The sequence below is a fragment of the Sitophilus oryzae genome, unplaced genomic scaffold, assembly GCF_002938485.1.
Source record: "Sitophilus oryzae breed Bouriz unplaced genomic scaffold, Soryzae_2.0 scaffold_1717_pilon_pilon, whole genome shotgun sequence".
Lineage (NCBI taxonomy): Eukaryota > Metazoa > Arthropoda > Insecta > Coleoptera > Curculionidae > Sitophilus > Sitophilus oryzae.
The window spans coordinates 938,718-955,529 of record NW_022146410.1 but is presented as its reverse complement, the minus strand read 5'-3'; the positions used below and the strand labels follow the sequence as shown (position 1 = coordinate 955,529).

At 34.3% G+C, this 16,812-nt stretch overlaps 2 protein-coding genes across 3 annotated transcripts in view; both read right to left on the bottom strand.

Annotated features, from left to right (window-relative positions):
* Window positions 1-3,680, bottom strand: part of LOC115881361 (cAMP and cAMP-inhibited cGMP 3',5'-cyclic phosphodiesterase 10A-like) — a 44,209-nt gene extending 40,529 nt beyond the window's left edge. Inside the window, exons 1-2 of the mRNA XM_030898811.1 lie at window positions 3,337-3,680; window positions 1,475-1,675 (exon numbers count right to left, since the gene is read on the bottom strand). Of these exons, the coding sequence (XP_030754671.1) occupies window positions 1,475-1,675; window positions 3,337-3,607 (472 nt within the window). The 5' untranslated portion in view covers window positions 3,608-3,680. The remainder of the gene's footprint in view (window positions 1-1,474; window positions 1,676-3,336) is intronic.
* A 3,469-nt stretch (window positions 3,681-7,149) lies between these two features.
* Window positions 7,150-16,812, bottom strand: part of LOC115881359 (DNA polymerase zeta catalytic subunit) — a 29,775-nt gene continuing 20,112 nt past the window's right edge. Inside the window, exons 8-13 of one of the 2 annotated variants that reach the window (XM_030898805.1) lie at window positions 13,671-16,782; window positions 12,260-12,535; window positions 12,011-12,201; window positions 10,065-10,292; window positions 9,270-9,492; window positions 7,150-7,549 (exon numbers count right to left, since the gene is read on the bottom strand). In XM_030898805.1, the coding sequence (XP_030754665.1) occupies window positions 7,379-7,549; window positions 9,270-9,492; window positions 10,065-10,292; window positions 12,011-12,201; window positions 12,260-12,535; window positions 13,671-16,782 (4,201 nt within the window). In that variant the 3' untranslated portion in view covers window positions 7,150-7,378. Of the gene's footprint in view, window positions 7,550-9,269; window positions 9,493-10,064; window positions 10,293-12,010; window positions 12,202-12,259; window positions 12,536-13,670; window positions 16,783-16,812 lie in introns of those variants that run through there. The other variant, XM_030898806.1, reaches the window with a different exon arrangement.

Below are 16,812 nucleotides of genomic sequence, written 5' to 3'. Positions count from 1 at the left end.
GAATAAATTAGTAGTTTCAATTACGTAGAAGTTTGTTCACCTAATTTTAATGTAAGCATTCAGAACGTCATAATTAGTGGTAGTAATTTTCAATTATTGGAAAAAGTTAACAAACTTTTGGCTTTTCTACTAACTATATTTTTGCGAGGAAAACACAATTAAAATTAATAGAATCCTAGCAACAGCTTGCGTTAGTCAGTTGTATCCATAGAGAAAGCCTAATACTTAACTTATACAACAATCAAATTTTGATTTCTAACCACAATTTCTCTTGACGGAAGATAATCAAAGGTCAAAATGGCATTTCTCGCAAATTTTGAAGTATAATTAATGGAAAAGTTAAAAGTTTGATAACTTTTTTTACGACTAATTTTGACGTTCTGAATGCTTACATTGAAATTAAAGGAACAAACTTACTACGCTAATTGAAACCACTAATTTATTCCACTAATTGCGAGGTTGTGAATGAAGCTATAAGACCGAAAAAATTGGTAATTTTATTAACTTTTGTGGTATATAAAACAACTTTCGGGTGTACAAAACTATAAAGTCTGCCAAACAGATAAATAGCTAGATATAACACACGATAGTGACAACTGATGTTTGTCACTTTAATTAACTGGTAAATTGTATCCTCATTTATTTGATATCTTCTGGCGAAATCTTACCAGACTCTTTGAACATACTTTAGACGGTTGATTGAAAGAATTGGGAAGATACACAACCTAATGTGCAAATTCGTGATTTCCCCTTACATAGGCTGATTTGATTTCCACGTACGTCTCAAGCGCATCTCAATCTCAAGTGCTGTACGGTGGAGCCTCTACTCGTTCTGCAGCCAACGCATAAAACACTCATTTTCGCTAATTCGGCTAGCGAAGGCATATCGAAGACGGTGTGGAACTGAAAGCGACAGTGTTGCCATATTAAAATGTGTATTACGTTTGACGACAATATCTTTGGATGAAAAATCCGCGTTTATGTATTGAAAATTTATTCGTGTTAAACATAGAATAAATAAAAATTCTTTTATAGGTCTTGGAAATGACGACTATTGACATTTACCATAATATTTTACATATGAAATAACAACGATCTTAATTTCCAAGCCAACTCTGACGCCGTTCTTTGTTTAATCATATAATACTATATTAAATTGTTCAATGATAGAAAATGCGTATAATGCGAATTAATCCGTAGTTCTGGCAACACTGTCTCCGGCAACCACCCACTCGCCCACTCGGTCGACTGAAAGCAGAACTATGGTACAGTATTCTTTATCCGCTGCGCTGTAAACGACTATCGGCGCGCAGCGGCGCAGAGCTAAACTAAATCTCGGGTATCGGTCTGCGACGGTATCGCCAGCTACATCTCGGACAGATTTTGTGCCACGAAATCGCCCATAAGGTTGCGCAACTTCTTATTTCTTCAATCAACGCTTTAAACATTCATAAAACAATATTTTTATTTATACCTTGGTATCCTAATCCAGCAGGAAATCTTTCGTCACAGAGGATATCATCAACCATAACGTATTCTTTTTTGTAAGCCACATACGCGGCCAGTGTACTGCCTTTCTGAATCTTCCAATTAACTTTGTGTCTTTCATCAGTTATATTCTTGGGAACCTGGTAGATTTCTTCCGAAGCAGTATCAACCATATAAAGAGTTACACCTAAATTGGATTTAAAAAAGACATGTCAAAAGAATACAGAAATAATTAAATAAGTTTGTTCAACGAGAGGACACAGTGACAACAGTTGTTGTCTGTCACTTTAATTTACAGATTATTACTTTTTTATTATATATTCTGTCGTTCTTCGATGTCGTTCTTCCTGAAATTCTTCACTAACTCGTTGGACAGACTTTATCACTTGTGTCTAGCCCCAGCAGGCAACTATTAAGCCCGACCAATCACTTTAGAGTTTTTGACCAAACACAACCAATAACCACGCTAACCAACCTGATCGGTCAAGCTTAATAGTTGGCTGCTGGGGCTAGACACTTCTGACTTTATACGGGATAGGGTTATTGACATATTCGAGTTATTGTAGTAGATTAGGTAGGTTAGGTAGAGTATTGTAGATTAGGTTAGGTTAAGTTGTTGGGTTTTGGGATCCTGTTTGATCCCTCACTCGGAGGCCTTAGGCCCATTGCGAGATCTCTGTATTATGGTACCAAACCTTCCTCTCATTCTTTCTTTGCGTTAAATCACTTCCAGCTGCAAGCACTCCATTCAATTCCCGATGTCGCTGATTTTGGCTTTTGCTTTCCTCTAGTTCCTTCAAAAAACCGTGCCCTAAAGTTTGAAAGCGTCGGTATTCCAGTGGCATAGCATGTGCTCTATGGTTTCTTCTTCCTCTCCCCATTCTCTGCAGTAATCCTACTCGGAAATCTTTCATCTCATTATGCGTACTAGGTTATTTTTGTGCTTTAGTAGTTGTTTAGTCTTTTTATCTACCATTGGCCACAGTCTTCGAGTTGTACCGCAGTCCTCACGGTGTTGCCGCGTCTCTTGCTGCTTGGCCTCGATGGTAGTTCCTATAGCTTCCTTCAGTGTGTTCATCGTCACAAGTGGTAGGTCATCTGCCACGGCCTCTCCCCTGGCCCGCTCTTTGAAGAAGAGTCTGTACGCCTCCTAAAGTCACGGAAATATCTATGCAGACTGCTATCTCTTGAGTATTCATTACTAGGTTACTTTCCCACTTTTCTCTTGTCGGGATGCGAATCCTTATCCTTTCTCAAAAATCATGTTTGGTGAGCATATAGTCCGTTTTCTTGTCCAGCAGATGTGGACTCGTGTTCACCACATGTGTTTTCTTATCATTAACATTATCCTCGAGTAACCGTAGTTGGTCGGGTTCTACAGATTGGATTCCTTTAATCTTAGGGCAGCCTTAAGCTTAATTTTCATGCATCCGTTGTCCGACGATACGATGATAAGATATTAATTTTATTGGTTGAATTTAAAGGCTTCGATTGGTTAACCGTTTCTAACCAATCAAAATCTTTAAATTCAACCAATAAAATTAATATCGTATCATCGTATCGTCGGACAACGGATGCATGAAAATCAAGCTTTAGCTGTCAGATCCTTCACAAGTCTAATTACTTAGGACAGCTTGCGCTGTATTGTTCCTTATTAGTATTGTAGATAAATGATTAATATTTTTAAAAAATGTGAGTGTTGGAGAACTACTACAGCTGCAATGTAAAATTATTTTTATAAAATACAGCATGTACGTAAGTTGTATTTTTTAAACTGCACACCCCGTATATTATTACATTTTCAGCATTTATTTGAATCAGAAATCAAGACTAAATTACTTCACTTACCGTAGGCTTTTGTAACTAGTTTCAAAACTTCTGCAGTTTCCTGCAACACTGAGGCCAAATCAACACTATCCGACAAAAACGAGGAAAGATCTTGCATCAACACACTCGGTTTGTTTTGTAAATAAAAGCTGAACTTTTGGCTCTCTTTAGTTTTGTCCAAAACCCCCCTACTTTTGCGAACTATTTTCACATAGGGCGCTATCACTCTTCTAGTAGCTTTGTCAGAAGTATCCAAAGTCATTTGGTCTTTTAAGATTTTCTTAGTAGCCATTTTGGTATGTATTTAAAAATCAGTATATAAATTATTTTATGTAAGTATGCTTACTGTCAAAATATTTCAAAAATATGGGTTGACAAGTTATAAAACTATAATTATATATTAAGGTACAAAAAAGGTGTTACTTCAGAAAATAATACTGAGGTAAAACAATAAATATATTTGAAAAAGATTAGAAATTAATATATTACATTCAATATTATTATTAGTTATAGTACAAGAGCTAGCAACGTCGGGAAAACAAGTATTTTAAAAAAGTTGCCTCCTTAATATATCGTTTATTATGCTCTCTGGAACAGCATGCTGCCCGTCTGGCTGCCGGTAAACGTTGCGTTCCCTACTGCGCATTGAAAGAAGATCCTATAGTTTTATTAGTCCATTAAATTCTAGTATTGAATACAAACCGATCAAGTCTCCATGGCTCAGCGCGTAGAGGTTAATATCAAGCGAGGAGTCAGAGTTCGAGATCGGGTCAGGGCAAAAAATTTTTTAATTTAGTTTCTTTTATATTCTGATAGTAAAGTATTAAATAATTCTGGTGATTAAAAAAAAATTAATGCTTTAATATCAGAATATAAACAAAAATAAAATAGTTTATAATAAAAAATGTGGTATGGTAATTGGTTATATATCGTTCTGTTTATATAATGTCATTTTAACAGAACGTCAACGGTTTTTGTAACGTATCTGTTTAAAAAAAAAACTAAAGCGTTCGCATATAGTTGAATTTAAATATTTTAAATAGTTTTTTCTTTATTCTTTTTATTTTTTTTGCTTCCGACGACGGAAAGAGATAAACTTTCCGAAACGTTAAGCATTTTTTTGTTCGTTAGGCAAATATGTATATTTTTAAAGTGTTTACATAAAATAACTATTTTATTTTGTAGATTTTCTTGCAGTGGCGAAATACCCATATAGGATTTTTTTAGTTAGGTTACTAGTCTGCGCACATAGCACGCCCACTTATGGCCTCTAAAATTGTGCCAGCGCCTGACCGGCCCAGTTATTACGCTGTTTAAACGCGAGTTTATTTTTGCGTACAGGAAATTTTACTCGTTTGCTCATCGTCATAAAAAACAATTTTCGTACCATGAATTAGAGACAAGATTTTTATCTGTATACATATAATATACCTAATCTGCGGCAAAACTATTAACTGATTTTTTAGCCCTCTGTGATTTTTAGCCTGTGATCTGCAACACCTAAGACAATGATAATGTTAGTTAACTTATAATCAATTCATAGACGGAGAGGCAAAAGAAATACAGGGCTGCCGATTTTTACGTGCTATAAATTTCTCTCAGACGACCAAGGTATAAATGAAATTGAATTAAGACACACCACTAGAATCTGGAATATTATGTGAGGTATTACAGTACAACTGCTGGATCTGTGTCTATGAAAGGAATGCGGACAAAAAACATTTAAATAAACAGCAATATATTTTATACGTCGATTTGACGAGTGCGTCACCGCAAATAGCTCCGCCCACTCATTTTATTGGCTACTTGCAAATTTGTTGAATTTTTATCGATGGGACGCGTCGTCCCATAGCTACAGATACCCCGTAGCTACAGAACGGACAGACGTACTGTATAACTGTACTAAAATGACTAAGAGCGTCCGCACACGGGTCGTCTGGCTTTCGAAGCGGAAGCGTCTTGAACTCCGAGCGAATTTCCGCTCTACCTTCGTACAAAAATAATAATATCAATCTCAGAGTAAGTATAATCTAAGGTATCAATCCGCGTCGACCGCCAAACGACGCGTTCGTGGACCTACTATTATTTTCGTAGGAATGGAGGGAGATTCGTTCCAAGTTCGAGACGCTTTCGCTTCGAGTTCGAGACGACGCGTGTGCGGACGCTCTAATTGTTCATACATTACTGCCATAGATAAAAGACTTATACTATTAAATAGATAGGCAACTTATAATACATTTCAATTTTATTATACAAGGGCGCCTCTGGTAGTCGGAGGAAGAAATACTAATGGAAGAGAGGGGTGCGGGGAAGGGGGGTTGTTTTAATTAATTTAAAATAAATTTAGACATACATGTAAGAACACTTTGTGTGCTTTTAATTAGGTCGAACATATTATAAACGATAAATCAACTTAATTAAAAGCATACAAAGTGTTCTTATATGTTGGATATTAATTTAAAAATATATTAAAAAGACTAGAAATAGTATATATTAAGTTGTTACAGTTATAATTTAATCTTTGGCGGTTTTCAGCAAATAGCAGGCAGTTTTACATAATTTTCCTCCCTTTGAAGTGAATTGGAAACGGCTATATAATTTTGGTGTAGGCAAGATTCCCAGTTTGTTTCCGTTTGAGACCTGAAATAATAAAAACAAATTAAATTAGATGTAATCATCTGCTGAACATGCTAATATAACACAACGCGCGTCCTTAATTCCTTACATGCACCGTAAAAAAATTTAAATAACTGCTCAGCAAGTAGCATTTATTAGCAGTACTAATTTAAAAAATCTATAACTGTAAGTAGATATGTTTAATTTACTTACCATTGTATCCTTCGGAAACCAGGTGTACAACAATTAAACTCCATGATAAAAAATAATTAAGAGTCTATACAAAACACAAATTGTCCCACCATTTTTAAAAAAACATTGTCTAAAACAGAATACTGGCAAAAACTCTGAAGGAATTTAATTTTACAATAATTCGACAAATCAAAACGAAATCAAACCGTAAAATCACAACAAAAGCGTCTCTGAGTGACAGTTAAAAATCAAATTTTATTATTGTCAGATATTGACATTTGCATTGTTAATATTGACAGTTTTAATATTTTGCGCCTCTGCATCTTGGAGGAAAAACTATTTTTAATGAACCGTCATTTCCATTTAAGTTTCCCAGCCATGATTACTGCATAGATAAAGGAAATAAATTTAGATTGGAAAGCCCGGCGTCAAAATATATAATTGTTTTGTGTCGCGACCGTTGTACGCGATCTGGCACTGCTATAGCGGTTACTGAGAACAACCGCAAACAATAACAATTCTTTGACAATTTAAACCGCCCTTATTGAAAAAATACCGAAAAGTGTTTAATGCGTCCATTCTCAAAGTAATTATTGCTATCTTGTGAGTTTAATTTAAATTTTACTTACTCAAACCCGTGATAATAATTGTGAAGAAGTGGCATTAAAAACTAAAAAACTGTGTTGTGAACCGTGAACTGCAAAAATAATAATAAATTTGAATAAACAAAATTTCGGCGACATAATTTCGGAAAAAGCCGAACTTATCAAAAACTTTGGGTCGCGACCGTTGTAAGTACAGCGCCAAATAGTGTTTACATTTTCCTTATGGGCACTTTCCAATCTAAACTTGTTTCATTTATCTATGCATTACTGTAAGAGGAAACGTCGACAATATAGCATAGTAGATACGTATTATTTTTATAACAGGTTAAAAAGAATATTGAAATAATGACATAGATTGAAATAAATTGTCATAACTGTAAATTAAAACTAATTTTTAGCAAAATGAAATATTTATTATTTTAACAATACAGTATACTTTTTTTAAGTATAAAAATAAAAGTAAAATACTTTTTTTTATAAAATTAACAAATTTATATACAAAATACATAAACACATGCCAAGACATATGAATTTAATTTTTTTATTTACAAAACCTATATCAATATGTTTCTTTCATAATTCTAGAGAATATAAATAAATAAATACAACAGTTTTTAAAATATGTTTCAAATTAAATTATAATTACTTATTTACTCTAAAGAAAACATAAAGTTATTCTCAGAAAATGTAGAATCAAAGATATCTCGTACGTATTTTGACTGTTGCAGATCGTTATAAGTTTGAATCCTGCGATATAACACGGGACAATCTAAGGATATACATTTGATGTCCTCTAAATGACCAGTACAGCAATGACATATCTGTAAAGTTTTCTTCATTTTTAAAACTGTTATTTTTTTTTCGGTTTATGTATCTCTACTGTTAAAGTTTAAAAAAAAATCTTGAATAGGTAAAAATAAGAAAAACATATATTAGAAGATAATATTTAACTATAATTTATGTTTATATTTATAAAATCACTAATAGTAATTGCAAAAGTTGAACTGATAAAAAAATAGTATTAACCAAGAAATGAAATATACGAAGAATATACGTATACAGGGTGGTCCGAATTGTGTTCTGGAAACTTCGGCAGCATATTCTGCAGATAAAAATAAGTAAAAAAGTTCGTATAAATGTATGTCCTAACTTAGTTTCGGAGATACAGGGTGTAGAAGTTTCCTTTTTATTTCGAGTTTTTCCAAATAATTTCTGAAGAAACGTCAACATTTCAATGAAAATTATTTTTTGGTAATTTTTTGACTTATGAGAAATTTGATTTTGATGTCAACCTAACTCCTACGTGTAGAGGGCGCCACCTACATATTTTTTAATTGGTTTGAAGAGTAATAACTTTTCGTCCGTACCTGTATAACACTACTAAGTAAAAAAATTACATTTACGACTTTTTTTTACGTAAAAAAGGTCTCTTGGTAAAAATCGCTACGAGTAATTAAAGGTTCTCGAGATATCAGAAATCGAAATTATCAATACCTGTCATCATTGACATAAATTAAAGATATTGACTAAATAGTTATTAGGCTGAAATCATATTGTCAAAACGTATGTGGCGCCATCTGTCGGAGAAGCGAGAAACTAAACCGCAACGTGTTCTTGAAACCTGGCGAATTCACCAGAAAATAAAAGAAATACTACAGAATTCTAGAATAAAACTTTCCGGAAGATCCACAGCTATATAAAAGGCGCGCGATCGGCAGTTGAGACAGTTTTGAAGTTTGAAAATACCGCGTTTTAAATTGCGAATTAATTGGCGAAGGTGCCAGAAAAGTTAGAGTAATAGTAGTTGCATAAATTGTGTATTGTAATTAGTATAAATTGTGTGTATAAAGTGAGAAAATAAATTCGTTTGGTTTGGTTAGTATTTTATCGTGAGTTTAAATTAGTGGACCCACGGAATCTGTAACAATATAATTGAAATGTTTTTGTGTCAAAAGTTTAACAGAAACTGTTTTACCATCATTTTTTCGCAGAAAAAATTATGATTAATGTAAAAAAATAAAAATTTTCCGAATTTAGTCAAATAACTATCTACTCAATGTGTTTATTTTTCGTCAATAATGACGTGTATTGACTATTCCCATTCTAAATATCTTGAGAACGGTTGCTTGTAGCGATTTTTACCAGAGACATTTTTTACGTAAAAAGCCAAGAAAATGTATATTTTTTCACTCAGTAGTTTTATACAGGTACGGAGAAAAAGTTATTAATTTTCAAAACAGTTAAAACATATATGTGGCGGCGCCCCCTACAAATAGGAGTCGTATTGATATCAAAATCTAATTTCTCATATCAAAAAACTCCCAAAAAACAATTTTCATCCAAATATTGACGTTACTTCAGAAATTATTTGGAAAAAATCGAAATAAAAATGAAACTTCTACACCGTGTATCTCCGAAACTAAGCATTTTAGGACATACATTTATGCGAACTTTTTTACTCATTTTTATCTGCAGAAGATGCTGCTGAAGTTTCCGGAATACAGTTCGGACCACCCTGTATAACTATCAAATCAAACTTACCACTTTAGTATCAAAGTAATTTTTCTCCCAATTTCTTAATTTTTCTGCTAGAGTTAAGGCAGTAACGTTTGGTTTTTGTAAGCATTTAACACAAAGCCCCTCCTGAGCAGGTTGGGAACAGCTAGCACAAATTTTTGAGGTAAAATACTGAGAAATCGTACTTTTGGTCGTAGGGGAAGAACTGGGTAGGTACTGAATATTTTTTCGAGGCATTTGGTTAAACCTGCAAAGATATTCATTGACAATGTTGCAAATATTTATAAATTACCATCAATAATTTTACAGTATTTTAAGTTTTTATAGGTCAAAAATTATAGGTGAATTTTCCAAAAGTCGTGTAAGATTTGTATATTAAAGACCATGTCAAAAAATCCTTTATAATAAAATTATATAAGGATTCTTGCCACTTAACTGCTGATATAGAAATTTAATTCCACGCTGTGTTTGTCATAATGTGGATCAACCTGTTCTCACTACCGGTTTTGGAGCCCTACTCCATCATCAGGTGAGCTTGGGCAGATCCACAAAATGACAACCACAGCGCAGAGATAGTTAATTCCGACTTGTCGGAAAGTGTCGGTTAGATATTAAGTCCCGAACGGGAGATAGCGGCCTGCGTGCATTTTGTGGATCTGCCCAAGCTCACCTGATGATGGAAACCGGTAGTGAGAGCAGGTTGATCCACATTATGACAAACACAGCGGGGAATTAAATTTCTATATCAGCAGTTAACTGGCAAGAATCCTTATATCATTTGTTTTCTATTTTATAAAAAATCCTTTATTTAATACTTACCAAGTCATAACATCGGCTCCTATCAGATTCAAACACCGATTAAGGGGTGGAATAATGACTTTGGTTATGTAATAGAGGGAGTTAAGCCTAAGCGAGTTGTCGTTTAATACATCCATAGGACTTCTGACAAGTCGAATAAGCGGCAATCCTGGTGGCCCATTAATGATAACATAGGGTACTCTTTCGGCGCTTCTTGGTTCGCTTCTCCTGTCAATCGCACGCCATTTTCTTCAAAAAACAAGATGTAAATATATTAAAATAAAACTCAGGCTGTAATATAATATAACAATAGTCGTCCGTATATAGCGTTTACATGCCTTGGGATTAGCTAGGTTAAGCTAAAAAGGTAACAGCTACTAGTTATGCTCGAGCCGTTCGTTATACAAGGAAAGTAGTGTAGCTAGCAATACTTTTCAACCGCCTATTATAACCAATTGATAAAGAGAGATACAAAGAAATAAAGGTTGCCGATTTTTACGTGCTGTAAGTTTCCCAAAGATGACCAAGGTATAAATGAATTTTTTTTAATTTCATTTATACCTTGGTCATCTTTGGGATATATAACGCCAATTTCTTATTTTTAGGATTTTACAATATTATAGTAGGTCTAACTGGTCCCTACAAAATGTATAAACTCTGCAGGGCAATCCTATAATACCGTGCTGGTAACTGTTACTTTTGGGTCGGTACTAACGTGTGGGAGTAAATGGCATAGGGATCTTATTAAGTCGGAATGAGAGAACTGCGACGGTGTTCTGTTTCGGCGTTGCCGGTACGCGCTTTTCCCTTTCATCAGGTAAAGTAAAATCACGATCGCAAAATGCTTATTTTTAAACGACTTTTTTTCGAAAAGATAACTAAATAAAATCATTAGATATGTTTCTGAGCATCTGAAATGGAATTATAAGGATATCGTTAGGGTGTCAATTTTTTGTAACGATAAAACGGCAGTAATCGGGATAATTTAAAACTCTTTTTAACACATAACACGCCATAACTTAAGAACCACTTAAGATATTGAAAATTTTTTTATTTTGAAGATCGGATGTTTTACAATATGTTTAAGTAAGAAAAATTCGATAATGCTGTTTTTTTTCCATTCAAAAATTTTAAACAACCTATCCATTTACTTTTAGTGCATAGCAATTTTCAGCAAACGTGTAACTTTTTTATTTATAAAGATTTTCACATACTCTCTGCGAAGAAAATATAGCAGAAATGTTAAGAAAGTCTTTGAAAAAACTACAATCAATTATTTTTAATAGATTTTAAAATATCGATTCATTTTGAGTTCTAATAGTGCGACCACTGTCGAACACCAACCCAATTCCACTTATTTTTACCAAAAATCCAAGTGTTTCTAACTTGCACTTAAAAATTTTCAAGCTATAGGAAAAATTACAACGACTCGTTAATAAATAAACAAATAAAGTATCACGAGACGTAATTAAATCATGAAGCTGAACGCATGATGTACACCTTTCCCTAGAACTTTAAGTACTGACAGAGGTACAGGGTACTGATTGGGTCGACCGTCGACAGGTGGACTGCGACAAATCTGCTATATCCCGTTCCACGTCTCTTATCAATGTGCGCAGTTTCTCGGTTTATTTCGTACGTTTGGCAACGTGTTTACTGTTCTCTCTTTGTTCAGTACATTATAAACGCATTGTACTCTTCTTACATACGGAAATCTCGACCCAAGACTAACCTTTGCCAGCCCTTAGTATATGCCTAGTAAAAATCTAGAATACACGGAAAGAACCGTAGTAGTAAGGCGCTTATCATGTTTTTCCCCTGGACCCTTCAGTTATTCTGCCATTCAGGGTGGAGACCAATCCAACAAATCAGAGATCAGCAAAACGAGTCCATCCGTTCTTGAGTTATAAACTAAACCTACTTTGTTTAATTTATTTAGAGTATTTATTTTGAAAAATGGTACATACTTTGCTAATTCAAGTGCTGGAACACAAGCCCCTGGCTTGTATCCACTAGCTCCCCTGTATTCTTTAGCAAATGTAAGATCCTGAATACTTGCTCTACCAGCTATTATTTTATTGAACTGCTTTAGAACGTATTGCTTGATACTACTCACGTCCTTGGTGTCGAATAAGAGGATCAGACATTTTTGTAACATCTAGAAGAAAAAATATTTACAAAATTAAATAAAAATTACTAATATACAGCGAACAAACTTTTGAAACTGCCGGACAACCGTCCCTTCTAACAGTCTCAATACCCTTGGCTTCGTATACCGGTTCTTTTTGATCGGGAGACTCGTACATGTATCCGACGTACCGCTTTTTTGTTTGTAGTATACAGGGTTGGTAGACTTTTTCCAGTTTTAGTTTAATAGGGTCGGGGTTGTCGTTTGTAATGGCCTCGGCTATTTGTTTGCCTATTTCAAACGCTTCTTCTTTGGTTTTTCCTTTTGTCATGACGAATAACGAATCTGTATCACCATAAACGACCTATTAATGAAAAATCGCCGTTGTTAAAAAATACGTATAATTTCGAAATATGACGGAATAAGATCCGTCGAAGTAATGAAAACTCATCTTTATTTAAATAAAAATAAAATAGGTAAAAATATATATTTCTTTAAATTTTTACTTAAATTATTCTTTAAACTCTATTAGCCTACAGCATTTTTAGCATTTTGCGTCTGAAGCGCTTTTTGCGATTTTACCGTTTTAAGCGTTTTTTTCGATTTGTGTCCATTAAAAGCACGCAAAAGACGCGGCAGGTCTGCAGTTTCTATCAAGATGTCAATAAGTAACGTCGCAAGCTCGTGGATTCCCGGCCCGTTCAACAATCAATCCTGTGAGAAAGATAGTCGATAGGCGAGATCAGCGCGGTTAGCGTTGAAGAGACGAAGATAAAATGGTAAAATTTCCAGTGCGCAAAAATAAACTCGCGTTTAAACAGCGTAATAACTGGACCGGCCAGGCGCTGTGCACAATTTAAGAGGCCATAAATGGGCGTGTCATGTGCGCAAACTAGTAACCTAACTAGTGCGCGATTCCGAAAATTGGAACCACGAAAAACAATGCTTTTGACGATAAGTTTATAATCTGTATAATCTGTGCTATGGCTATGATCTCCTACTTATATGGGTATAGAAAGAGGAAATATGAAACACTGTCATTATTTATGATGCAGAAAAATATAAAACAAAAATAAAGATTTCCATTTAAAATAGTGCACTCTTTAGAGTTTGTTAAATGTAATCGTTATTTCTGCAAATATCATTTTTAGCATTGAATTGAAAATATTTTGAAAACGGTATATAAAACAAATACTAGACTGTTAACCTAAATAGATACAGAACATCCTATCTGATATAAAATGTGTTTAGAAATTCGTTTAGAATTTAAAATGTATAAAATATACAGGTGGCTTCTATTTAAAATAAAACAATTTAAAATTTTGTTTCTGACAGATAATTTTTTTAAATTATTCTTTACCTAAAATATGCTAATTTGTACCTAAATTACACTACTACACTACTACTAACAGCAAGTACCCTAATTACACTACTACTAACAGCAAGTTGCATGAGAAACCTTGTATAAAAACAAATAAATAAATAAAAATATAACATACCCTTCCATCCCATTCTGTGTTTTCTTCTACCATCGCAATTGCCCTCTGCAAAGTTTCCCTAGCTTTACTAACTATGCTATCCATTATCTCCACACAGCTCATTCTCCCACTAAAACTGGCCGCTGTATAACCAAAAGTCACGTTAGCTATCAACTTCAAACCGAGCTGACGACTATGCAACACTTTCTGCAGAGTTTCATCCCCTTTGTTTTGCTTCATCGAATTTTTCACCATGAGTCTCGTATCCAAGATCTCTTTTAACATCCTTGGTAGTATACCCTCTCTAACTTTTTGCTTCACGAAAGCCACTCCACAGGGTGCAAAATTTAATAGATCTCTTTTAGAAAGTTTTTCTGTTAGTTTTCGAGGTATTTTGAGTTGGGTTGATCCAAACTCGAAAGGTACGTTCGTTCCTAAATGACGTACTCGACCCAAACAAGTGGTAAAACAATAATTATAACCTATGATAATGGACGGATATAAGCTCTGAAAGTCTAAAACTATAACAGGGTCGTTGTACAGCTTAGATTCTGGCTCCATAACCAAAGGTATAAATTCAGGAGCCTTCATATGAGCGCGTTGTTTGACATTAGGTGACACTGGAACATAGTTAAGTGGTTTGGCCAGACGTAACATCATAGATTCGACTCTGAATTGAGAACCTCTAGACAGAACTTCGTAGAACATAATACCGAAAAGTTTAGCTAACTCGGACGTTCGGTTTATGAAGTCTAGCTTTTGAAATATCTCCAAGACCGTGTCGACTCGTAATAGATAATAACTAACCACTCTATGTCTGAAAAGATTTGTTCTGTGGTCCCACCAAAATGTCAAAGATCTAAACGAGTAAGAAGGCACTCTTTTGTGAAGTATATGGTATACGATTGATTCAAATGTATAACTTTGAAGAGCAATTTCGTGTCTCATTAATCTCCAAGCGTCTAGAACTATTCTACCAATAATATCGGTTTCTAGATCAAAATGTGAAGGTTTTAGTGTATTTTTACCGAATCTGTTGATTTTAGTTCTTCCAAGTAATGGTATAAGGTTTAGTGACAGTGAAAACCCTCTGTCAACCAAGTATCCCCAGGAAAGCATCTGAATTTCGTATCCAGCCAAAATATCTGGATCCCAATACTTTATTTTATCTAAAAACATACTTATAAGCATTTCCTCACTGTCAGCGTAATCAATATCACAGTCTTCCCTAACACCATCCAAAAGATGATTGTTGGGCTCATTCCAGCTGATGGGTAACCGATTTAAAGCTATGACACCTTTAGCTCTGGATTTCTTTGGATGAGTCTCAGGCACGTCGTTTAATACTGAGTAACATATAGCGCATATAGGATCATACTCAGGGTCGGGCTTGAAATCGCCTCGTGTACGTGTATGTAGCTCCATAACCATCGTAGTTAAATATTGGTGTTCTATCACAGCCCTGGCAGCTTGTAGGTCTCTGACCGAATTGTCAAATCCGAAGCTGTTGCTTTGAGTGACGCCACTGATTTCACAAGAACGGTTCTGTTCTTTTCGTCTACATTTCTTTTTTCTGTGATCTATAGTATGTTCTACACTTTGTTTGTTCTCTTTAACAGGGCTGATCTTGGAATCTTCCGATAAAGGTGTACAAGGTGATAAACTCAGCGATAAATCTGATTCGTTTTCCTCATTTCCTGGACTATTTGGAATGAGTATCTTGGCTTGTTCAAACGATAATTCCTCATTTAATTCTGGAGTATCATCTTTTTCTAATTCTAACTGATCTCTACACCATTCAGTAACTTCCCTCACTGAAGGAGGTTTCTTTAAAGGCTGCATTACAATAGGTCGATTTTTACAATGGCTCAGTTTAATGTTTACCAAATTATTTGCGTTTAAAACTAAATTATTCTCTCTAACAAATTTGTTTCTATATTTGTTTAGACTGTCGTTTTTTGAGTTAAATTCTTGCAGATGAATACTAGCTTTGCTGGAAATTTTAAGAATTCTTTGCCCAATTTCTACAACTCCTGTGTAATCATTTACGTTGCTGTAAAAGGGTTCTTGAAGTTTTACAAGGGAAATCTTGTTTTTGGATAGGTATTCAGCAGTTTCAGATCTTTTTGGTGGTTTGAAAGCTGGGGTTAAAAGAACAGGTTTATTTCGGCTAAAATCTTCCAAATTCTTTTCGGTTTTTAGTGAACCACTTCCTTCAGATTTTATTGAACTAGTCTGTGACAATTGACCTAATGCTTTTTTATAAATTTCAGTTGTATTAATCACTTGATAAGATGGAATTTCATTACTAGAATATGCATCATTAGGTGATATAATTTCATGGTTATTATCAGTTTCTCTTTTACAATCATTAATGGGTTGGTAAGATTTGACTTCTGTACTTGAATAAGACTCAAGCGATGATATATTATCACTCTTGCTCTCCAAGCTTTTCTGGGAGCCGGAATGACATTCTTCTATTTTCTGATTTTGTATTTCACATCTATTGGATTGATATGACCTAACAACAACTCGCTCATGGTTTACGTCTAATTGTGTTTTTACTTTTTGAGATAGATCTTCAGAAGATAATTTGATTTCTAAGCTTTCACCAGATATTGGATCTTGACAATTCTGAGAATTATTTTCCTTGCTAGATATGTTCATTAAATTACCAGAAAATGATTCTTTATCAATCTTACGATTTTCAACTAACTCCTCAAAACTTGAAGGAGTAAAAATAGTAGAACATCCTTCCTTAGCTACATAATGAGTGTCTCTATCATATTTTTCGGCTACTGACATATTAAACTTGTGCTTTTCAAAAAACGACGAATTTAAATCTTCATTTTCCGAAAACATATCGGAATCACTATGTCCGTGATTAATACTAGTAGTCGTATCAGATGACCTTGATGAATCTTCAGCATACTCTTTAATTTCTACTTTCTCCAAAGCACTAGTAACTGTCAATTTGTCGCTTGTTTTATGTTTAGGAGAATATGCACAAGACAAATGTTCTTCTACAATAGTGGTATTTGAAGGAAATTCTGAATCAAAACTTATTTTTCGCTTAAAACTACTGGCAGGCGAATTGTATTTTTTATCAGTTGGATTTGTAGTTTGCTGAAAACTGGTAAAACAAAATTACGGCAAAAGTAAT